Source organism: Strix aluco, chromosome 1, assembly GCF_031877795.1.
Source record: "Strix aluco isolate bStrAlu1 chromosome 1, bStrAlu1.hap1, whole genome shotgun sequence".
Lineage (NCBI taxonomy): Eukaryota > Metazoa > Chordata > Aves > Strigiformes > Strigidae > Strix > Strix aluco.
This window is the reverse complement of record NC_133931.1, coordinates 8,563,581-8,588,119: the sequence shown is the minus strand read 5'-3', so window position 1 is coordinate 8,588,119 and position 24,539 is coordinate 8,563,581. Positions and strand designations below refer to the sequence as shown.

Below are 24,539 nucleotides of genomic sequence, written 5' to 3'. Positions count from 1 at the left end.
TTTGTTTTTTCCTGAGTTAGGATGTTAAATCTCCTTGTTTTGCCACACTTTTTTTGGAAAGGCCTTGAACAAGCAGGATTTTCAACTGTAATAGACCTCCATCCATTAACAGCAGCCAGAAATTCCTCTATGCACAGATTCCAGGACTTAAATGACAGTCCTGCTGGCACTGCTATTTATTAGGCCAGTAGTTTAATTGCCCAAAGGAAAGAATAGTACACTAGTATGATAACAAAAGTACGGCTGACATGAGATTCAGACATCGTTACTGTCATTTCCTGAATAATGTGGTCTAAGCTGGAAAATGAACATTGACATATATGTTTTATTTTCCACATTAGACTGCAGTCTTTGATGCTGGTGAGCCTCAGGACTAGACTCTGGTCTCTGTCACACTGAGATCAGTCCTAGAACTCCCTCTCCATCATTCTTACTCAGATCCTACCCCATGGTGAAGTTCATAGGAGAAGCCCAGGGAGAATAGTGTTTCCCCTGAAATCTCTGTGCTATGAGTAACTCTCTCACTGCACTAGGCTGGGTCAAAGAACCTCTGTGTCCTGCTCTCCTTGGACTCACCTCAATTTCTTGGAATATCTTGTGCCAGGGACATTTTCACAGTTTACCTGCTCTGATCTTGAATAGCCTGAATGCTCTGAATCCAAAATGACTACCCCAGAGCTCATATTTTCAGGATAGATTCTTTTATCCATGGATTAAGTATTGCTCCTAGGTTAGCTCTGCAGACCTGAAGGATGAACTATAGAGAGTCAAATGAGAGATGAAGGACAATACCTCATGTGCCCATTTTTTCACATAGAATTGGTGTGGCCTGTGCCTGGGGACCACCACCTACTCCCCCCCTGTGGTGTTACCAGCACACAGGTCCTGCTTCCCACTGCCACCTTGCCAGTGACACATACCTTTTTTTAACATGTCTGGGGTAGAGGAAAAGAGACATGTTAAATGAGAACACAGGTGTTAAGCTTCCTACCAACTCTGTGGATGAGTGGATGCAAATGGAAAGGACAACCCTTGGCATAGCTTCTAGTGTGTTAGTTGTAACTGGGCTGCTGCTTAGAGTAAACATCAATGTAAACATTTTCTGCAGAAGTGGTTTCAGACAGCTAAGAGAAGAAAAAAATGTCATTGTCTTTCCAGACAAAAAAAATATCACTACTGAAGGGTGATGGAGCCATTTTTTTCCTCCAATAAATTGTTAGTACAGCACCCATGCACCATGAAATGTTTGCTGTTGCTTCACTTGGGAGAGTACAAATGTGTTTCTGCACAGGGAGCTGTAATATCTGTTTCCAAAATCCCTGGTGGCACAGAAGAACTGCTGAGTGGAGGTTGGACCAGGACACGGCTGAATTTTGGATGATGCAACTGTTTTAAATCAGTCGCTTATTTTGATGTAGTTGGCAGGTTGTCTGTCTTCATCTTGATAACCCAGAGGAAGCTAGGTTAGTTCCCAGGAGACATAAATCTTTCTCGCTGTGATAAATTAAAGATTCTTGTGAGCAGGATGAAAATAATGCAATACCTATGTAAAAACATCTAGGAAAAATGCTGCATATCTTCAGAAGCTATTAACTTCAACAACATCTTTCTTTGTACACAAGGATTTGGCCCATGGATTTTTCATAGAGCTAGGTCATTCCTTAATTTAACGCTTTTACTATTTCTTTGTTGAAGCTTCCATGAAATCCCCAGTGGCAGAAAAGAAAGGTGATCCCTGTCTGCATTTTCCAGTGCAGGTGCAAAATGCCTCTCCTGTTTGTTTCTCTGGTGATAAGGAACCTGAGGACACCAGCACTTTGCAAGATTCTGCCTCATGACGGCCCTTGGCCTGGATGATGTGACAGGAGAGGTCACATCTGACCTAGTCACCTCCACCCAAATGAGAGCTCAGCACTTGCAAGACTGAGAATGTTACATTTTAAACTCCACCTGGTAAGAAAAAGGTCCATGGGAACATATGAAGAAGAGGCCTTGGCCAAGTTGATAATGTTTTCCACAAAGGAAAATGGTTTGTATCGAGGCACTTGGTAGGGTAAGGAAGCCATACTAGGACCTGTTTCTCAATCAGATCCCTCAAATATGACTTGGAATCCTGTGTTCTAGTTCTTGCCCATTTAAAATATCCTGTGTGTGTGTGTGTATACATATATGTATATGCATATATACAAATATATACATATATATACACACGTATCTGTATCTGTATGTATATGCATATATAAAATATTATATACATGCATTTATAGAATGTTGCATATAATATTATATATAAAACCATATAGGAACATAGCCTATAGGAATATATATACATATATATAGGAACATATATACATATTCCTGTGGTGCATAAAATGGAGCTCCTATAAAATGCATGTTTATATGTACAATCAGTTTTTCTCTGTCTTACATGTACACATAAGGAAACAAGAAAACAGGATCAGAAGGCATACCCAAAACTGTAGCACTTAATAGGCTTGCTTTGCTTTGCAATTAGCTAACACTGTAACGCTGTAATCAAATGCTGCAGTGGCTGAAGCACAGCTTTCATTGCAAGATAAAAGAAGCTATTGTAAGCTAATGCATGACCAGCAGCTCCAGTGCATGTCAGTTTTTAGTGAAGTGAATGCCTGGAAACCACAGATCTCGCCCAACACACCCAAGAGGTTTCTGTTTCTAGCCTGGTTTCCTAAGGGAACAAGTCAACTGTACCATCCGTTTGTCTGTCAGTCAGTCCATCTGTGGAAATGTCAAACAAAGTAGGCAGAAGAGTAAATATCTCTGAAGCATTGCGATTCCTGAACTAAAAAATGAAATAAAATAGCGGGACAGGGAAGAGGCCCACCACATTGCCCCTAGCAAGCCCATACACATCTGCCAGGCAGCCAACACGACCAACAAGGCTGCAGCGTGGCCCAACCACAACAGCAGCATTAAGGGATTTTTGAGCAGATGCGCCGGTTGTAAACAAGCAGCCATGGAGGAGGGAGAGCTGAAGGCATCACGGATGGGAACTAGTGGTTATTACACTGCTGTAAAGGAGTTCTGTGGGGACATTGGACACGAGTCTATAGGAAACCAAGATTCATTAGCTCTACTGCTTGTGCAACTGCTTGTCTGTCCAGTGACACTGAAAGGGGAAGAGAAACACTTGTAGCCAGTGAACTTGACTTGCAGTTTGTGGTGCATTAGAGATCCTTTCTTTTAACAGATGTTTACAAGATCAGTCCTAGGACTAAGGCAATAGACTACCCTTTAGATTCAGTGCCCTGGCTCCCTGTGCACTTCAGCAAATCATGTATCTTTACAAAAGTACTTTTGTAGTTACAGTTTAAATACATTAAGGATCTAGATCCTCAAAGGCTTTCATGGATCTAGCCCTTTGCCTCACTTTTCCTCAGTTCTTCAGAGCCAGAACAAGGCCTTACTGTTCATTGCCTCCACTGAGAGTGAAAACTCCTCCAGCAGGAACTGATGCTCACTGTATGTTTGTACAGTGCCTCATACAATGGGCCCAGGTCTCTGCTGGGACCTGAAAGCAGTACCATCATCTGAGAAAGCAACAATAATAGCACTGAGGAGATAGCAGGATCTGAGCTGGTGCTAGACCCCTTGGTGCAGTGTTCCAGGGAAAGGCTTGAGAAAGGATGGGAGTGGCAATTTTGCAATACAGGCTGAGCTGAGACATTTTGACACACTCCTGCTCATGACAATCATCCTGTTGGCCTTGTAGGCTGGGACAAGGATGGAGGATGGGATTCTGAGGGTCAGCTCATGCTGATATGAATGGCAGGATGCCATCTAGCTCCAGTCACCATAGCCATTGGCCTTCTGTAGGGACTTTACCAGAGCCAGTATGATGGCTCAAGTTGCCTTGTTTGGGACCCCCAGAAAGCAGGTTAGCCACTCACCTGAAGAAGCAAGCATGTAACCTATAAAAATGCCTTTGCATGGAGAGTTGACTTGAATTTAAAACACCTTTTCGGTGTGCATGCAACTGGAAACAGGGTGTAGTGCAGTTCCTTTATTTTTGACTTGCTCAGTAGGATTGTGCTGTGTATATGCAATATTCCAGGAAAACCACAACATTCAGAAACACTGTGTCATCTTGTAAATTAAACCCTGAGATTTTTTTTCTCCTAGTTTTTTGAAGAGATTTTAAAACAAGTAGTTTATTAAACTGATGGAGACAGAATGCTCTCATGAACTACAGGCACATATCCATACACATACCTTTTCAAACTGTGACTTCCCGATTTAAACAGTTCTACAGAGTTATTTCTGTAAGCTTCATATGCTGAAATATTTGAAAAATTAATGGGAAAACCAGATTGGTTTGGCAGTGTCAGTCTGAGTTACTCCAGCTATGTAACATGTATTACTTGTTCATGCAGCATCATGCTGAGGTTTTATAGGTGGCATGCAGCTGCTATGGTTTAAAGATATTAAATAACCTCATAAGTGGTAAATGATTAATGAATCTATGACTGACACCTCATTTAGAAGCTTAGACAAGCAAAAGAAGGGGAAATATGTTTGTTACTGACATTTCTTTTCCAATCTCCTGACCTGGCTGAAGTCCAAGTGTGTGTTTGCAATATGTAACAAAGCCCTGAACTGGAGGACACATAAAAATAAAAATCAAGAGCCAGTAATGTGGTAAAAAAGGATGCTCTGAGAACATTTCCTTCAGTGTGAATATTTTGGCAGCTTGGGAAAGCCAGGTGTTTCCCAACTCACATGTCCTTGTTTGATGGTCTGTTTCTGGCTCTACGTTTATTTTTCTGCGCCTCCCCGCAGCACTCTTACTGGATTTGGGATAGCCTGTCAGAGAAAAGTGGCGTGTGTTACTCAACCTGCATAAGCATGTCTTCTTTATGAGCTCTCTTGACAGGCTGCAGGAGTAACCTGTTTGCAGCAGCCACACAAACAGAAAATTTTCAAACAAGGTTATTAAAGACATGGGGAAAAGTATTTAAATTAAAAAAAAATTAATTATTTCATGTCCCTGCATTTATATATCCTCAGAACTAACCCCAGTAAGGATTCTACTATTTAATTCTACACAAAAATACTTGTAAAGTTTTCTCACAAAGCAAGTTTGCCTTCTAGCCTGAAGTAGGTTACCTGCCTCAGTAGGAACTTTGGCCTCCTGTCCTGAACAGTGACAGGTCTGTGTTGGGCTTGCTCATGGCTACTGGGACTTTAGGCGAGAAGGCACCCTCTCCCCAGATTTCTCCTTCAGTGTGCTTTTGTTTTGCTGGGAAGTCCTCTGCATTTTTAAGCACTTTGCAGCCACCTGTGCCTCTGGCAATAGCTTTCAGCAAAGGTAGCACATTTCCCTGCTGCCTCTACGAGCCCCAGAGGTCCCCTCTGGCCTCTGCATCTTCTGCTTGCACATGTGGCAGCTGCCAAGCACAAGATCTTGCACAAAGGGCTTCCTGGCTGCTTTCTCTGCCACCGCATTTGGACTAGTTTGGGAAACCCATCATCTTCTAAGTACTTTGCCCTTTCCAGATGAAATGCTGACCCTGTGTTAGGCTCTGCTTCTGTAGGATCTCCCCTGCCCCAAGCCTGCATGAGCAGCAGAGAGGGAATCACCACAGGATCAAAGTTTAACATTGGCAGGTGGTGGTAAAGAACTAAGGTGGTGGTTTTTTTATTTGGCCACTGGTTATCATTAAAATTAAATGAAAACACATTGCAATCAGTCAATAAATGACAATTTCCCAGCTGGAGAGATGCAAGTGTAGGCCTGAGGTAAGGCAAGGAGGTCTGACTGTGTGCATCTCACCGGTGTGCAAAGGGCTGGGTGGCACTTCTGCTTAGAGCAGGCTCACCAAGCCCTACAAGCAGGCTGGCCATGCCCCGTGTTGGTGACAGGTCTGCGACATGGGGTGAAACCACAGCTCTGCAGCCTCATCTTCCCTGCCCATCTTGCTGCATGCAGGGTGCTGAGTCTCGCAGGGACCTGCATGCACAGAGATGTACGTACACACACACACAGAGCCAAGTCCAGGCTGGTGGTGGCTCTTGCCCTTTTCCGAGTGCCATTGCTCAATTTGCCATTGCTTCACCTGGAGCTGCCCTAGCCTTGCCCGAGTGCGACCACCCAGCAACCAGCCCTTCCCCCCCCAGCCCCCTTTGCGCACTGACCTTGACCTGAATACCATAATCCACTTCAGCCACAAGCAATTGCAGAGAGTGGCAGGTCACCCAAGGATATTTTTTCCAGCTCTGCTGCAGGTCACAGCTCACTGTGGTGGTCCTGCTTGGGAAGGAAGAGCTGCCTGCTATCCCCTTTCCCAATCCTTGGGATCTTTTGGAGATGCCCAGTGATGCCTGCATCCAGTGCCTGACGTACATCCCACAACCACTAGTGCCAAAACTATGCAGGGTCTATGGAGTGGGGGGCTGCCTCTTTAATTACATCCAAATAACAACTCTCCTCCAGCCCCCAGGAGGTGCTGGGTGAGCAAACGATCCCCACGCTGAGTTGCAGGGAACAGACATTGAACTGTTTGGCGGTTGCAATCAGAAGCCTTTTTTTTTCCTTTTCTTTTTTCCCCAGTACTGGTCAGCAGCTGTGTTGTTTATAAAATGAATGGAGCCCTTAATGAAGCAATAGATAGAAACAGTGAGAGGCTGTGTCTGTCTGTTACAAAGGGCTGAGGGGGAAGGGTTGATCTCTTAAAATACCCTGACATCCTTTCTCTCAGTTATTTAAACATTAAGCATAGCAGTGATCAGCTAGCAACATAAAGCCTATATTTGGTTCAGTGGAAATGCTAAATCCACACATCAAAACAGCTGTTCATATATACAGACTGGGAGAGACTTTCAGTTGCAGTGAATGTGGAATAGTGCAAAGTAGTGCAAAAAAAAAAAAAAAAAGCAGACAGCAGTGGAAGGGGGAGAACCAAGTTGCAAGCAGCACTTGTGAGACACTGCTCTGTGTGTTGTGTTGGTAGAAACAACAGACTGCGTTACCAGTGCATTGAGATTGCAACAGATACCCTGCCCAAGATGCAAAAAATAGACAGGAAGAGGATTCCAGCACTGGAGAGAAAAAATAAGCAGCTTTGCTATAAACTGTTTTCTCTCCGGCTCAGTCCATTGCTTGCAACACATGACATTAATCATAAACCCCCAAAACACATCTAGGTTAAAGTTTCCAGCTGTTTAGTCTCTAGAGACTTTTAAAGAGGAAAGCAGCACCCTTCAGCACAAAAGTCCTGATGCGATGACATGGTATTGGCACACCCTCTCCCACTCCTTCCCTGCAACGACAGACAGGGGGAAAGCCATCTTGAATTTTAGCCATATTTTTGTACGATAGACGTGAAGACCCAGGCAGAGGTGGAAAGAACTCAGATTTCAGCAATTATGTCCTTTCTACTGGTGGTTTTGAAGAACACCACTACATCAGATTTGGTATTGAGATACATTAATGCAATCAGGAAGCCTCTTTGTCCCTGAGAGCCCATTCTGTCCTCTTCCACCCTTTATAACCACAAAAGCACTCTGAGGCATGAACTGTTTATTTTCTGGAAACCTCCCGTTATCCAATATGAATTTCCTCTATGCCACAGGAGCTCGTTGCTCCGTGATGGCCATTCATACTTCAAGAAAACAGGGATATGCAAGCTCACTGTTTCTTTAATGACACTACAATATCCAGGCTAATTCTGTGTCCAAAAATAATGCAGAACTCAGCATTTGCAAGCTCTAAGAAGGGGTTTTATAAAAATTTCTAAAAAATCCGGAATCCACTTGTATCTCTTCAGCTATGGCACAAGTTAAAGATGCCAGGAGACCAGTACTGCAGGGAAAGAGGAGTCATAACTCCTTGTAAAAGGTAAGACACCACTCCTCTGTACTGTCTTCCAGCTTTTCTGTACAGGTACACAATGTTCCTTGCCAGATGAATACTTTTTGTTGAAAAGCTGACATTTATAGTGGTCCTAGCAACTCCTTGCTGCTCAGAAGTGCTCGCAGATCCCTTTGTGTTGCAAGAAGGCTTGGATGCATTCCTCCCCGTTAAACAAAAATAAACTGCCTAGGCTTGACAGGCACACCATGGTGTCCTTGTGGAAGGAATGATTAGCCATTCCCAGAAAAGCTCAGCAAAGAACGTAACTTTGCCCTTCTTTTGTAAGATGAGTTGGCACAGGTTCCTCCCATTTTCACTGGCACAGGCTGTGGTTAACCAAATCAAGCCCTTTGCTGGTATCAGTCCAATCATGACTGCTGAATCATCACATCTAGCAGAGCCTTGGCTCAGACATCCCAAATATTTGCTTTTATCTCTGCCTATTGCAGGATTTTTTGAGATACAGGAGGAAGCAGCAACCCAAAATAGCTCTAGCAAAGACACAAACCCACCTGCCCCTGAAAAGCCCATTACATTAAATAAGTCACTAAGCAAAAGCACCACATCCTCACTAAGGTCCCAATGCAGAAAACACAGCAGAGCCATTTTTGTGATGGGGCTGTTACCTCTTAACCATCCCACACACAGAACAGCATCAGTGCTCCCAGCCCCTCCTAAGTCAGGGAAGGGAACCTCTAAACCCCAGGGGGATGCTTCCCCATGAAAGGCAGATACTGCTCAAGTTTCAAAAAGCCCCAATTTAACAGGAAACCACTAAGATAAATAGAAGCTTACAGTGAAAGAGACATCTATTTCTGCTTTAAGGATGGAAATAAAACAACGTTTTTATTTCTTTCCTGCACCATTAGATTCCTTTCCCTATTGCATTTGGGAAGTCCTTTTAAAACTTATTTGTGAAGGGTTAATCTTTTCTCTGCTTCTCTGAAGTTAGATTCTTGCAAGAGGTCCAAATAGAACAGCTTTTAGAAACTCAAAGGGGCATCTGCAATTTGGGTTAAGAGGCACAAATACCCCTCCTTCCTGAGACTGGTGAGGACATGTCACACATCAATGGATTTACAGATCAGATTGGGAACAGGAAGGATGCAACCAGCATGGCACCAACTCCAGTGAGAAAGTCAGTGTACAGACCACAGATCTATGCACCAGACAGTACTATATCTAGGGAGACAAAGAAATCTTCAAACAGCAAGAAAATAGTACTCCATACCAAGGATAATTTTTTTCATGTATTTGTTAGAGCAAATTTATCCTTTAATACTTTTAACACTTAATACTGAAGTGTGTGGTGTTTTCTTGGTATAAATAGTGGGGAAAAAAGCTATGAGTACAAAAGTAGGGAATAGCAGAGATATGAGCTAAAGAAAAAAGATTTCATTGTTACAAAGGGGTTACAAGAACATACCCTGACTGAGAAAGATTATTGTACTCCTGGTAAAACATTAAGACACCAGACATTGCAAAGTTACAAATTTATTTGTTTTGAAATAAATACAAATACTTCATTAAGAAACTTTTCTTGATAGACTTTACACAATAGCTTTATTCTTTCTGGAAATTGTCTGTTCTTCCCACAAACTGTTATGGATATTCTACACAAGAGCTGAAGTTAGTCAATAAAGTAACCTAGACGGTTTTCTTCTGAACAAGCAATCCCAAAGTATTAACATTTGCTATTTAACTGCTCAGCATTTGAGTTTTCTTGTTTGTGAGGACTGCAATGCAGCAGGTATGCACTGGAGCTCAGGAAGCCCTGTCCAACTACCTATGGAAGGACAAACTTAACACCCAACTGAAAATCTGACTGGCAGAAAGGTATCAAGCCATTAGCATCAAAGAGTAACCCAAGGTATCAGAAGGCTACACAAAGATGCAGAACCAGCAGATCATGACATTTATGCAGTCATTAAACACTGTATTTCATAGATAGTGTTGCCGCTCCACCACTTTGTGGAATACACTTCTCAGCACCAGTGAGATCTCAGAGTTTCAAATCTAGTAATTAGTGGCAGTTGAATGTACAGTATCTAATTACATGCCATCCCTCAGTTATTCATCTCTCCTGACAAAGAACAGCTGGATCTGGCTTCACTTACAGAATTCCAAATTTATCACAATTGTGCTGGACACAAAAACTTGAGCTGCAAGATAAGAAGCTGCCTGAAGGAAAAATCAAGCTGTTTCTGCTTTGCTGGCATGTATGGCTACCCTACTTGTTACAACTACACCAAGATGGCTCCCAAACAGGAAATGCTACCTTGCTTATTAAATTTAAATCCTGTCCTCATTTGGCTAAGTGGGTTTTAGTGTCTAGGAGGGGGAAGGAAAGGAAGACTGGAACTAAATCTCAAAAAAGTGAAATAAAAAAAGCTTAAAGATTTAGTTCATCTCAAAGTCACATTGACTATTTTAGTAGTATATTATTGTACATAGGAAAACAGGCTTGAATACTAATGAATTAGAAGGCCTATAAATGCACGATACATTAACTTCTCTATCATTTGAAGTCAAGCTATATACAATGAATTCAACTCCAGCTTCAACATGAGGCCATAACACATTTGTTTCATTTCCTTTTTTAAAAGCCACCCCTAATAGTGATTTTTTTCTCCCCCCCTTTGAAACTCATCTCAAATTGTGCCAGTTTACTTCAAGAGAATAAGAGATAAAGGGGCATGTAACAACTTTGATTTTAAAGTAGGATATTAAGCAAGTCTGCTTTGACTCTGAAGTGTTTACAACCACATCAGCTTTTGGCAAGTATCCTTTAGAATTTGGCATCCATTGAAGTAGGGCACAATAGCAGCAACTGTCTGAGTTACAAGAATAACGATAGAGCAAATGAGATGCTTTTCTTTGGTCCCTGTCAGACCCTGGTGAACAGAGTTCATCCTACAGAATAGCTTGAGATTAATAGCAGTTATGTTTTTGTGATACACAGGGGGCATCCATTACTTTTTCACACTGTGACCAGTTTAAGCCTCCCACAGCCATCTAACAGGACACTTCCATGGACTTGGGGCTTGATTGTTCAGCGTTGCTTGCCGAGTTCGGTGTCAGCTCAATGCGTGTGTCTGTGTGGGAGCGGTTTCTGGCACCATCCCCAGTGTGGGATCGGCTCCTTGTTCCCTCCCCAGTGTGAGACCGGCTCCTCGTGCCTTCCCCAGTGTGAGACCGGCTCCTCTGTCCTTCCAAAGACGTTACGCTGGAGCCAGAAGCGGTGCGGGACCTCATCAACCTGGTCATGCTAGCAGAGGGGACTGGAAGAAGAGTCTTTAATTAATGCCTTGCTTCATGGGCTTGGAAGGAAGCCTTTGCCTTCCTCCCCAGCCTTAACCACCCTTGGAGAAACCTTCAAGGTTGAATATGTACTTTTCATGGTAGCTTCATGTACAGAAGTAATACCACTACTCCAGGTATACAGTTAAGGAGCCCAAATTACTAAGTCAAAATTGGCGGCCAGGGCTGAGGGATTCAAGTCAGAACTTTATGGCATGTTGTTGTGGCTGCAACAATCCAGAGGAAAACTAACGAGACTCACACCTCCCATTACTTTCAGATGTTTAACCTTTGCTGGCAGCCCAGGCTAGCAATGCATCTACACAACAGCAGTTGTCAGAAGCACATACATGAAGGACAAGCAGCTACAAATCAAAGAAGTCTCTGAACTAAGGTGGTTTTAAACATTGTGTGCAATGTATGACCCATATCCTGCGATGCAACAAGGGGGCACTATTAAAAATACCCACCTTAAAATTACCAAGAGGAAGTAAAGCAGGTATTTGTGGGTATAAGCTGTCTACAATGCTCTCTACTGTTTCGTAACATAATTTGGTTTGAAAACCCTTCACCCAGACACCACAGATGGTTTCTTAGCTCTTGCAAATGCACATCCAACAGGGAAAAGATGACAAGTGGGATCAGAAGGCTCTCTGGGTGCTTAGATGCCCAACAAACTTTGGTAGCCAGGTGAACCATTCCATAAAACCAATACTTACTGTATCCCATTCCCTGAACAAAGTATTTGAAAGCTTCTGCAAGCTTGGCAGGCTGCAAAAGAAAGACAGTATTATTGTATGCAGTGCTCAGCAATAACATTACAATGTTATAGATTCCATAGATGTCCTTTCTTAACAGGGACATCTTAAATATTCTCTGGGTTCTACTGAATGAAAGTTTCATTCACATGAGAGAATTCCACCGTACTCCTCCCTAGTCTGTTCCCCTGCCCCATTATTTTACCAAATTGACATATGCATTTGAGAAGTAGTCATTTCTCTGGAAATCTCAAAGTGGTCTAAGCCTGGCCCAAACTTTGCTTGTGCAGTTACTGAGTCAGGTGAGGCAAAGTAAAACAACTGGCCTCACAAAAATAGACAAGATAGTTCATACAGGGTTGGTAATTGAGCAATTCCTAATCAGCAGAGAACAAATTCAGTTAGTCAGAGCTGATAGTTATGTTTACAGGGCAGAAAAGCTCAGCAGGAATATGCAGCCACAGTTGTCTATGACTGACATTCTTGAAATGAGGCACTCACTTTCTCTGCTGCTGACACAGTGGCCAAATAAGCCTCACAACCTCAATTATTATGTATGTCAATATTGCCCATATTTTTTTGTATAAACCTGAGTCAGTACAGGATGGACTCTGTATAACAGAAGCAATGCACATACTCCCATGTGGCTTTAAAAAAGCTTTACCCCCCCGCTCCCACTGTTAGAACACACACTGCCTGTACAAGGACTTCTCAGATGAAGGTAATTACAAATTCAGTTTTTTCATTACACTCATGAACATCATATTGTATTGTTAAGAAATCTGTTTAGATATTAGACCACATTCTAAAACTGATTTACAGACCAGTTTTAAGTGAAGCAACACTAGAGCATAGGTAATTTTTAACCTTCCCAGCCTGGTTTTATTAGCAGCCTTGGAATTTATGCCTAAATGTATTTCAGAAACTCCAGTTCATTCTCAGTCAAGCCAAGTCAGTGTGTGCAAGAACACAGCGTTGTTATTTCCTGCCTCCCACTTTCCTGATCTATACTATAAATAGTCCAAATAAGAATATGTTTTTAAAACACTAGAGCTCAAGCCTTAATCCATGTTAGCTTAGTAGATATGCATAAAATAAGATCTCCACATTCCCACCTCAGACCTTTACTTGGTTAAGACTTAATTAGTGGAAATAATATCCCCTCCCAATCTTAATTCTGCACTTCATTGCTCTTTAAAGAAAAAAAGAAAGCTCAAATGACCAACTGACATCATTATTCGTGAAATCATAACCATCCTTTTGGCTGACATTTGGGAACAGCAAGTACCCTACAGGAAAACACCCATTTGTTGCAGTCTGACACGCTGCAGAACAGGATTAGTAGGATTTCCATCAGCCAAATCCTACCTGGGAAACTTGAGGGAGCCCACCGCAGTCAGCCATCTGAAACGAGGATGAGATCAGTCAGTTAGCATAATACCAGAGAAACTGATTTATGCTCAAGATATATTAAAATGACCTTTTTCACTATCTGGCAGAAAAACATTTCCTTTTGTTGTGTGAGTAACATACATGTAGATGAACGCATCAAAGTAAGCTGTTAAATGCTTATAAAAGCTATGACTGCATCCCAGAAAACCCCAGAGTGTCTTGACCTTCAGGTAAAGCATCAGCTGGAGCTACAAATAAACATTTTTTTGCTAGGAAGTGGTTACCAGCTTCTTAGAAACTAGCCTATTAGTCCTGGTTACAAGTTCAGTTCTGAATTACAGTAACGTAACTCAGTATTGACCTGAATGACAAACAGGGAAGAGAGAACAAACACTTAAGCCTCAGAGGTGAGAGGGAAAAACTATTTGCTGAGATTGCGGATGGCAAGCAGCAGCCTCACTTGCCAAGGGAAGCAGGGAAAGCCAAATTAGAAAAGCTATCTTGAGTGCATGCAATATTTTTGGAGCATTTCATTCGTCCTGCCACTCCACCCCTCAAAGTCAACCCAACAAAAACAGTCCCTTTCCAAGGAACACCACAAGCTGAAAACAGTCGAGTTGTAAGTTACAGGAAACCCCAAATCCTATCTAGGATTAGTTAGCAGCAAAATATGCCTGTAGCAGGATCTGGCACCAACCATATCCCTAGACCGAGCAACAGCTGGCCATTGATAGAGGATCTGAGATAGCATTGGGTTTTTTCTTAGGGTGAGTCTGCCATGTCCACATGGCAGGTCAGCTCAGTGTTAGGAGAAAAAAGCATTTAAAAAAGTAATTGTTTATTATAATTTTCATTGAGCAGTTCAATAAAGAGAGATACAATAAAAGGTCCCAGCAGAAGCATGACTAAACTTGTTTCACCTTTTGCATGCTATTATGCTCATTCCATTTTACTTCATCAGTAATGAGCTGAAGATTGCACCCATATTCTGAATGCCAAGTACCACCCAACGGCTTTACATGATGCTTTGCTGTTTGGAAGTGCATTTTATCAACTTTTTGGAAAATAAGAGAGTCATTTCCAATAGTAAGATGTCCTGGACTGTGCCTTCATGAAAAGCAGGATGACAAAACCATGGCTGATTGACAGATCAGCTACCTATTCATCCGACACTACTGCCGAGGGACAGGCAAGCACAGGAACAGAACCAGTTGGTTTGCACTTCTACTCTGCTGATGGTTTTTTTCAAACCTTTCGAAACACCTTGAGATCAGCTTTGCCAGCTCTAGTCAAATTCATTATGGGTATGTGAAATACTGAGAGTTTCAAGTCTCACCCGTAGTGTTTTAAAATGGAGGAGCTGAGAAATTCCCTGTTGCTAACGTTGACAAGAAGCCCCTAGTCTTGTTTATCCCACTAAAATACCCTTAGCCTGAAGGAACTGCCTTTCCACATCAGAACTGGATTCTCAACGTGTTATCTGTACTACAGCACATCGCTCTGGTTCTGCTTTTTCAGTCGATTCAGCTGATTTTAAATAAGGGGAGTTTATTTAAAAAGCCTCACTTATTACCTTCAGAAGTGTGGTCCTTGTTGGGTCCAGCTTTGAGTTGCATTCAACCTATATTGAAGAACAGCAGCATAAGGCATTATACGCAAGATATTAGTTATGAACTGCCAAAAACAGATTAAATACCTTGTTTTCTGACTTAATATAGACTAAACTGAGTATCTTAGGCTTCTGTATAATGTTGCCGTGTATACGTACGCACATCTTTAAACCCAAGTAGATCAGTTCACATTTCTGACTGTATTTTTTCCACATGCAAACCAACCCATTAGTTGGGAATTACGAGATTTTTATCTGCTTCTGGGACTCCAGTGGCAACAAGTGTTGTTTATCTTGTGATTTGGGGTCATCTGGTAGCGTCCCAAGTGGTAAGCAGCCATATGGCCACACGCCAGCAGACCGGGCATGCCCATTAAGGCACAATATTTGAAGTCATCCAGTCATCTGGGGCAAGTCAAAAAGAAGCTCTTTGCTTCCATAGTGACCCAGGGCACAGCTCCAACACCACAGAACAAGTTAAAATACCAGCAGCAGATTCCTCTCTAAAGGAAAATATTTGCGGTTCACTGGAACTTCTGTGGCAATTGTTCCTAACACGGTAGCTATTAAATAATGGTGCACAGACAGAGGGGACAAACAGCGAGGAATTAATGGCAGCTCTCCCGTGGTCTGAAAGAGAAGAGCCAGCTGGGCTGGACTGATAGCCAGCGAGGTTGCTATGTAGGCATGAGCTCTGCTGGCCTTGCGCAGCTTCTTGGCTCGCCTGCCTGTTAGCAGAGCGGCAAAGATAGCGTGATATACACACCACAGCATCCACCGCCGGTGAGCTGTCACCAACCACCAGGAGGACAGGGCATCTGCAAGGAAGCATACAGAAGCAGTATTATCTCTGTGATCCAGCCTGGACTTGCCCTAAGCTGTATTTTGTGCCGCTGGAAGGATGAGACAGTTAAGCATGTGACAATGATTTGGTTTGTATTCCAAGCACCTTAAATATATATCAAATCCAATGTATTAGCTGCAGATCTACTGACATGCTCTGGTAATTTGCCTGAGAACCTATCCTTCTTCCCACCTTGCAGCAATCAGCCGTCCCCAGCACTCTTACTCCTTGTTTTATAAGAAATTGAATGCGGGCATCAACATCAAAGTCTCACTCCCACCCGCCAGGCTCCTGAGCTCCAACTTTTGGACCTGTCATCCAATTCAACCAGATTGCAGAGGAGCAGAGTCTCAAAGTCTCCTGTGTGTAAACATCAGCAGCTGAACAGAGAAGGACTTGACAACTGTTATGTTGCACAAGCTGCAGCATAAGTGAAAAACTATTAGCAGAAGATCTAGTAGACAGTTATTCTCATACCCACTCCATCTTCCTGAATGTCTTCTGTTTAAATTTTTAATGGTTTTGGGTTGGGTTTTTTTGGTTATATAGGTACAGCTCAAGTTCATTCAAAGCTATAGTTTCCTGTCCTGGTTTCAGCTAGGATAAGTTTTTCTTCTTAGGAGCTAGAATAGTGCTGTGTTCTGGATTCAGTATAGGATTTTGTACGAGAAGAATGCTGATAATACATTGATGTTTATGGTTGTTGCTAAGAGATCAAGGACTCTCCAACTCCCCGTGTCCTGTCCATGCACATGTGTACAAGAAGCTGGGAGGGGGCACAGCCAGAGCACTGGACCCAAATTGGCCAGTGAAATATTCCGTATCACATAATGTCATACTCAGTATATAAAGGAGGGATGGCCAGGAAGGAGGGTGGTTCTCTCTCACTTCCATGATTGAGATTACAGGATCTTGGTATTTTGGGATTGCTAGCCAGGAACGGGCTAGGTATCAGTCGGTGGGTACCTTACCCATTTGTACTTTCTATTATTGTTACTGTTTTATTACAGTTATTAAACTGTTCTTACCTCAACCTACAAGTCTCCCTTTACCTCTTCAATTCTCTATCTCCCATTCCCTGGGCAGGGGGGAGGCTGACTGAGCGGCTGTGTGGTGTTTGGCTGCCAGACAGGTTTAAACCACAACATTTCCATTAATCATAGAATCACAGAATGGTTTGGGTTGGAAGGGACCTTAAAGATCATCTAGTTCCAACCCCACTGCCATGGGCAGGGACGCCTTTCACCATTAACTACAACATATTTCTGGATGAAGCTGAGTACATTTGCTTTTCAAGTACTTAGTCTGTTAGCCCAAGTTTGCAGATACAGTGACAGGAGCTACTTAACTTTCCATTTCAGCTAATATGATTGTGAAGTTTGAAAAGGGGAAGTCTTCCTAATGGCGGTCCCTGACTTGCAGTAACCTCTTATCTCCTACACAGATCCTTTTCTAGCACGTTAGCACATTTAGCTACAGCTCTGCAAAGCATATGCAACGCACCCACTGGCTGTAGATCTTAGCTCACACCATGTACAGGTGAACTGGTAGGAAATAAAATACTTACTGAAGGGTGACAACATTTATTCCAGGAACAGGGCGCTCAATCTCTAGGTCTCGCCGACTACAAAAATATAGAAAGGACAAAGGCTCTTGATACACTGAAATTTTACAGATACTTCCACGTTCTTCTAGTTTAGAGAAAGCACAGACACTCACATATGTTAATTTAGTCTGACACATGTTGTAGCCTCCACAACTGATAGAGAACCACTCAGACTAAAGCATCAATGTCTTAGTTTAGTCCCAATATATCATCTTTCTCCCCACAAATGCACAAGGTCCTTCTCCCATAAGCAAACCACCTGAGATCCCTAAAGGCACTGTCAAGCAGAACTTCATATTGGGGGTACACAAGTAACTCCACCACACAAGTAATACCGTCTAAGAGCTGGACAGCCTCTTAAAACAGTTTCCGGTTAGAAATCAGGTAAATGTATTTACCTGTTGTAAGAGTTGACAAAGAGATGAAGGTTGGTTTGATTCATATCATTAATAATATGCTGACGGTAAGTATGGATCAGGTCATGGTTGCTGTGAATCTCTTCCTACAGTGGAGACAGAATCATTCAGAATAGGGGCTATTTTCTGAAAGGATTTGAAGACATGGCACAGCAGTTGTGTATCAGACTCCTATCTACACAACAGGAGTGCACCTTTAGGGAAGTGACAACTTCTAGCACCCAGTGGTGTCACCCAGAATTAACGTTAGCCTCCAATTGCAGTACCACATTTTTGACTTTAAAACTTCAGTATGTTGTAATGTCAAAATCTTGCAATTGCAAAACATGTAGTTGTAGTGCAGATGGTTACAGTCAGACAAGTGTGAGGTTTTAAAACAGAAATAGATTCAGAGTAAGAAGCTCAATAAATGTTTCCAGCATAAAGCAGATGTTGAAAGCTTACAAACATATGTAATGTGGAACTCAATTTCACAATAGTAAATAACTAAGCCTCAAGGACTTCAATCACTAACATTTTCAAACAGTTTGGTTCTAAAGTCTTTATAGATTAGTTCCTTGTCCTGCTGGAATGGAGTTTTCCATTCCATTTACTAATAGTTTCAAGCACAGCAAAGTAGCCTCAGAAAACAGTATAGCACTTTCCATTAAAGTAGACTTGCACTGAAGAGTACTAATAACCAGCTTTCCCAGAATTACAAGTATATTATGGTGTAAAAAAAATCTGTGGGGTAATTCCGCTCAGAACAGAGCACATACAATGCTTATACTCATGTTTAAGTGTTGGCTGTCTAAACAGGGAGCTGCCCATACTAGTTGGCATGACTGGGATGCACCTGAATCATTGGAACACAGCAAGCCCCAAGGCAGCATACAGCCTCCAAAATACTGGGAACACATGTATGAATCCTATCTCACAGTTTAACTTTGTATAAGTGAAGGCTTATCCTCTCCTTCCAGCCCCAGAAGGTAAATACAGATGACTGAATACATCAAAGGAATCTTCTGAACATCCTTACCTTTCCAAAGAGATGTGAAATGACCATGTCTGGTAAAGCATTTGTCCAACCTGAAATCTGAAGAGCAAGATTATCTAAATATCTGATACTAAAACAGTCCTTGAACAACTGAAGACTTCCAGTTACCCGTAAGCAGACCAACAGATGTTTCTCTGCTGCCCTTCTATGTACAATATCCTGGATTGATTTTTTTTCCCCCTCCATCCAACTAAAACACCATTAGGGGTTGTTTATGTTTGAGTCATTCTCATAAGATGTCTTTACTAATGCAGTTATATAAAGAACACACTACTAGTGGCATAGGTATATATGGAATCACTCCCTGCAAGTACATCAAGCAAACCAGCCAGATGGGCGTCATTTAACCTCACTGCCCAGTCTCCTCCCCAACAACCCACACGGACAATACGTTGGAACTGATACCTAAAGATCATGTCCCAGAGCATGTGCTCTTGCTTTTGAAGGACAGAAGGATACAGGGCACTCACTGTACTCCTAAGGTCAGCAATACTTAAGAGAGGTGGAAGGCAGAGGCACAGATATGGAAGAATTTAACTATAGTGAGACATTGGGTGAGACAATCAAAATGGGTCAACTGGTACATCTCAATGTAAAGGAGTTACTAAATACACTTTCAGATCAAACTTATCAAAATAAACTGGTACACAAAATTATTTTAAAAGAATGAGTAACTAAGCCTTGACAGAATGTTACATGCCAGCTCTGGAAAGTTTCTCCCAGTGTTGTAAGGTTGTCATTATATTTAATATCACCCTAGACATTTACAGTGGGTTCACTCTATGTGTGGTTAAAAGATGATGCACTAATTTTTGTACTTCTCGGTGTTTATAACAACTGCCATTCACTTAAACATGACCCTGAATGATACAAAGTGCCTTCCATTAGTTTACCCTGAAAAATGTTTTAACAGGTTAAGTCTGAGTGACATGTAATATAACATTTATACTTATTTATGTATACTGATTCCAGGAAGATTTTTGAAACCAGTTCTCAGCACCTGTTTTCCCACATTGCAATCTTTCTTACAACTACAAAAGAATACAGTTAACAGGAGCTTCTTTGTATGTGAACATTTTCACTTAAAAGTCTGGTTGTATGGACAATCTGTCCACAATTACTGTAGCTAAAGCCCTTTTCGGAGTCTTTTTGGCATCTAAGACTCCGCTAGATGACTGCAGCCTGGAAGATGTTGTTCTGAACATTCTTGTGTGCTCTAGTTCACATTTTGGACAGTACTGGTAAACAGAGCCATGGACAAGAAAGAACTGAATGTTACACTAACCTGAAGTTCAGTTGAAAGTTGTTTCCAAAACTACCCTGTGTCCAGATTAAACTAGGTTTTCCCCATCAGTTACTAGTTTAAGAATTGTCCATACCCAGTAGCTTCACTATACCATGAATATCTGCTTCCTCAGAGTACTTATTTTTATCACTAGCCCTGCAGGAGGTATGTTTGCAAATGGAAGAATAAACCCTGAAAGAATTAGCCTGAGATATTTTGTCTGCAGCCATGCCTTGACACACAAGCTTGCCCAGCTCCTCATGCTTGACAGGCTCACAGCATGATTTATTTTTCCAACTTAAAAATGTTTACCTTTGTTGCTGCCCAGTCCATCCAACCTTCAGCACAAGGGTTTACATTAATGAGAACTAATCCCTCCACCATCTCTGCATGGTTTAGCTGCAAAAGAAAAGGTTTAAGATTCATCACATACCCTTTGCAACTTGACAGTCAGAATAAAATTTAAATTAGCAAATTATCTCCTGGGGAAGAAGGCGGTAGGTCTAGTTTTATCTTGCACAAAACAAGCATATGTATGGAAAAGAATTTTTCATTAAAGCAATTCAACTGAGCAGCTGGAGAACATTAAGATTTAACTTCTTCTCCACCCTCAGATTAAATAGAGAACTCCCATTAAAAAAACCTTCTGCAAATTAACTGGGTAGAGCCCAGGCCTTAAAATGGAAAATCTAGGTCTTCTGGATTAGCTACCCCGCAGATTGTGGTATTTCACTTAAAAGCCTAACTGCTTACTTAAATGGGCATGGCAGAGCAGGAATTCTCTGCGTACACTACAGCGGCAATAACACATCAGGGAAATCAGGTTTAAGGCTTTAGAGAAGCTCCACGAAACTTACAGCAAATCTGGTTAAGATGTAGGCACCGGCTCCAGTTCCCATTCCTATAACGGTCTTCAGCCTGCACAGCAATAAAACGGAAGAGACAAATGAGTAAAACAGCACTGGAAATAAACAAACCCACATGAGCAGCCTTCCTCTTTCACATGCCAGCCTGTATCTACAGAAGGGTGGGTTGCAGCTCAGGCAGACTGTGGACCCTCAGCCATGCCACCAGCCCTAGTAAGGAGCTCAACGTAGCAGCTAGTTTGTTTTTGGCAGATTTGCAGGACACTGGTGCTCACGCATTGTGGGGCAGCAGCAATTCTCACTTATCTTTAAGTAAATATACTGAGCAACCATAGCGTTGTTCTGATCCTGGAAGGAAGTGGCTACTCTCTGCCAGAAAAGCTTACAAGATATAGTCCTGAAATCTGCAGCCTAAATACAAAGCCCCCCCTCCCCATGCCCCCCCCCCCCCCCCCGCCCTCCCCGATACAGCTATCCAACTGGGACGCTAATTCCTCTCTGACAGGGGGCTGGCAGGGAAACCTCTCATGCTATCCAGCCACTGGGGTGATTAAGTTTAAACTTCATAACCAAACAGGGCAGAGACAAACCAAATATTTGCAATAACTGAATTTGGTTTTAAAGCGTGATCTTGAAGGTCTTTTCCAACCTAAATGATTCTATGTTTCTATTCTATGATTCTAAGGTCTTAGAAAGTACATGGAAGGGAAGACTAGACAAAACCACTCAGAAAAACAGGTTATACAATGCTTTTAGAAAAATACCTGAGGATAGTTTTCATTCTCATCAGCAATACTAAATCAAGGCTTTTTAAGTACACTCCAGTCTAATTGATTTTCAAGGTACTGACTTTGTTAGCATTGTTTTCAGTGCAAGAGCAGAATTTGCAACCCTGTGCCTTATGTTAGATATTTCAAAAAACACATCTCTTAAGAAGGTAGTGAGGTAAACTGGTGAAAGGCACTGTAACAGCTGGTTACAAGAGCTAAGCAGTGTCTAAACTGGAGTGCTGGTCCCCCACCAGCAGTCCAGCCTCTCTGTTCTCCAAGGCTGCATAACCCTGAATGCCAGGCTTTCTCTGCTTGGCCTGAAAACCCCCTGGAGGTGCCTACCTGCACTCTTCATTGTGTACCAAGAGCACCAACTCTGCAGAGAAGGTACCTCTCTCAGCTACAGCTCCTGCTAAAGCTAAGCTTTAAGGGAGGACACCTAAACTTGCTGCAGGTAGACAGAGGAACACTCCACTTGGTCCTTTGACACTGGCAACCTGGCATCTGTACTTGGTAGTAGAAGAGGATTAAGAAGGTCGGACTGACCCCTTAAGACACTCAAGCCACAGAAAAAAAAGTGAGTCTCTTCAGATGGGACCATGTTTTTTTTCCTGTTAACCACATGGGAAAACGTGGGTTGTTACAGTGGGAAGAACAGATTGTCTGTGCCCTGCCCCTGTGAGGGCAACACAGAAAATACTGGAGGAAGCCCCTAAATTAGACACATGGGATTTCACTCAAAGTTGCTTCCTGTTTAAAAATAAACAGACATTTCAAGAAAGGACAAAATATAAGCTCTTTCAGAAACAAAGGCAAAAGTGATCCATCTATAACAGATGAATTAAAAATCCACAACTGTAATTCTAGCAAACAAAATGCCAGATAGCCAGACCGAAGCTTCAGGGACAGCACAGGTGAGTATCTGCTCTGCTCTTTCGGTGGGCTGTGTAGAGAGAAGTAGTAAATATTTCTGCACTCACCCAAACTGTTTCAGGATTCCAGGAAGCATTTCAGCCAGCTGATCCATGGAGGGATACACATACCTACAACAAATATGTGTTTGTGGAGTTACTACACCACTTTCTGTAGAGTAGGCTGGGATATTTATAGAGACATGGCGATCACTGTAGATTTAATACCAAATGTGCTCATTTCAGCTCATGCTGTCAGTGATCTTGTATTTAAATCAGAAGCACAAGTCATTCAGCAGAAATATGAGCTTAATCTATATGGTACTTTATGTGAGTTATAGGATGATAAATGTCTGGTCCGGCTGACAGCAAAACAGACCATCATGAATCTCTTCCAAGAACAGTTAACACTTAAACCTTTTTCATAAGTTTGAACTTGAGAGATGAATTCCCAGCCACATTCACCACATTTGTACTTCTGGTCTACCAAAAAAAGTTTCCCCGTGTTGCAGATCAGACTACAGCAATGAGATCTAGATCTCTGGCAAATAATCGGCAGGGACACACAAGTTACCATAGGATAAATGAGTATAGCTTTCTATTAATACTGATGGAGAAAATTAAGTCATAGGAAGGGCTACGAAGCTGCTGAGGAAGTTCAATAAAAACAGCTGTCAGTTAATGCTCCTGGTCTTCTGAAAAGCAGAAACAAAATTTTGAGGAAAGGACATTCTGAACAAAATCTCAACTGAACAGCACATGGAAAAAAAATCCACCCAAAGTAGCTGGAGAACATCTGCTGAGGTTGTATCCAAATCTCTGCTTCCCATAAGGACTACACCTAATGATTCTCTAGTTTAGCCTCCAAAATAAAACCAAACAAAAAACCAAACAGTACAGGACTACAAGCTATTTTCTTAGATTTTCTTGTCGGGAAACTAAACCCTGCCATGACAAATGCTAGTGTCACTGCAACAGCTATGACTTAAGCATGCTGGTCTCCCAGTTGGAGGGCTGGGAGAGAATACATTTTTTTGTGCTGTCATCATGATGTTATTAAGTAGTGGTCTTTATTAGTATAGATCATGATGGCTGCCCTATGCAGCTGACAACTTAGAAGAGTTAACGCTTGTTCAGGACATGAGGGTTAAGACACTTAAAAGCTTGTGATTCAACCGAACAAAGGAGGGTGACCGAAATAGCTTTGCAGGCTGCTCTGGTAGACAACTGGGCCATTCCAGTTAACATTAGCTAAGAACTTGGCCCATCACGACCTCCTCAGCATCAGACCAGCTTAAAAATTAAGGAGGGAAATAGGCTGGCTCATGCAATAAGGGTACATATAAGCTCCTTAATACCTAGTTCTTACAAAACAACTGTTCCTTGCCTTGTACCCTCCTCTCACCATGTTGGCTGCTCCCTTCCTCAACCAAGCTGATTCCTAACCAAGGGACATCTTAAGGCAAGCCTGTCTCATTTGAGCTAATTGGGACAAGCTTTTTGGCAAAGAATGTTCGTGGCACACAAGGTTTCCAAGAGTTAAAACATCATATGTGATACACAGTCAAGACTATGCAGTTATCTATGATATTCTGTGGGGGTACATCACTGTTCCTGTCCAACAACTTGAATTTTCTGGGTAGGTTATTGTCTAATTATCAACCTCTACCATGCTGCCATTCCATAAAAACCATGAAGTTAGGAAGGACATTATGTAGTTGCTAATGCCTATCTTGTTTATAGTAGCAGTTCAGTTTTATATTTGTATTCATGATGTCATTACCAAACAAGGTAGCTTGATATTTAAATTGGCAGATGTCGACATCTGACAAGGAATTGCTTTACAAGCAGTCTA

The 24,539-nt window shown here is 42.1% G+C and overlaps 1 protein-coding gene across 3 annotated transcripts in view; it reads right to left on the bottom strand.

Moving 5' to 3' along the window:
* Positions 1 to 9,369: 9,369 nt before the first annotated feature.
* The window catches only part of NDRG1 (N-myc downstream regulated 1), a 75,839-nt gene continuing 60,669 nt past the window's right edge, over positions 9,370 to 24,539 (bottom strand). For all 3 annotated transcript variants that reach the window (XM_074837130.1, XM_074837309.1, XM_074837220.1), the window contains 11 exons: positions 22,754 to 22,816; positions 20,995 to 21,055; positions 20,450 to 20,536; positions 18,835 to 18,891; positions 17,799 to 17,902; positions 17,362 to 17,418; positions 15,717 to 15,768; positions 14,915 to 14,962; positions 13,318 to 13,353; positions 11,911 to 11,962; positions 9,370 to 11,172 (listed from right to left, as the gene is read on the bottom strand). In XM_074837130.1, coding sequence (XP_074693231.1) covers positions 10,907 to 11,172; positions 11,911 to 11,962; positions 13,318 to 13,353; positions 14,915 to 14,962; positions 15,717 to 15,768; positions 17,362 to 17,418; positions 17,799 to 17,902; positions 18,835 to 18,891; positions 20,450 to 20,536; positions 20,995 to 21,055; positions 22,754 to 22,816 — 883 coding nt within the window. In that variant the 3' untranslated portion in view covers positions 9,370 to 10,906. The remainder of the gene's footprint in view (positions 11,173 to 11,910; positions 11,963 to 13,317; positions 13,354 to 14,914; positions 14,963 to 15,716; positions 15,769 to 17,361; positions 17,419 to 17,798; positions 17,903 to 18,834; positions 18,892 to 20,449; positions 20,537 to 20,994; positions 21,056 to 22,753; positions 22,817 to 24,539) is intronic.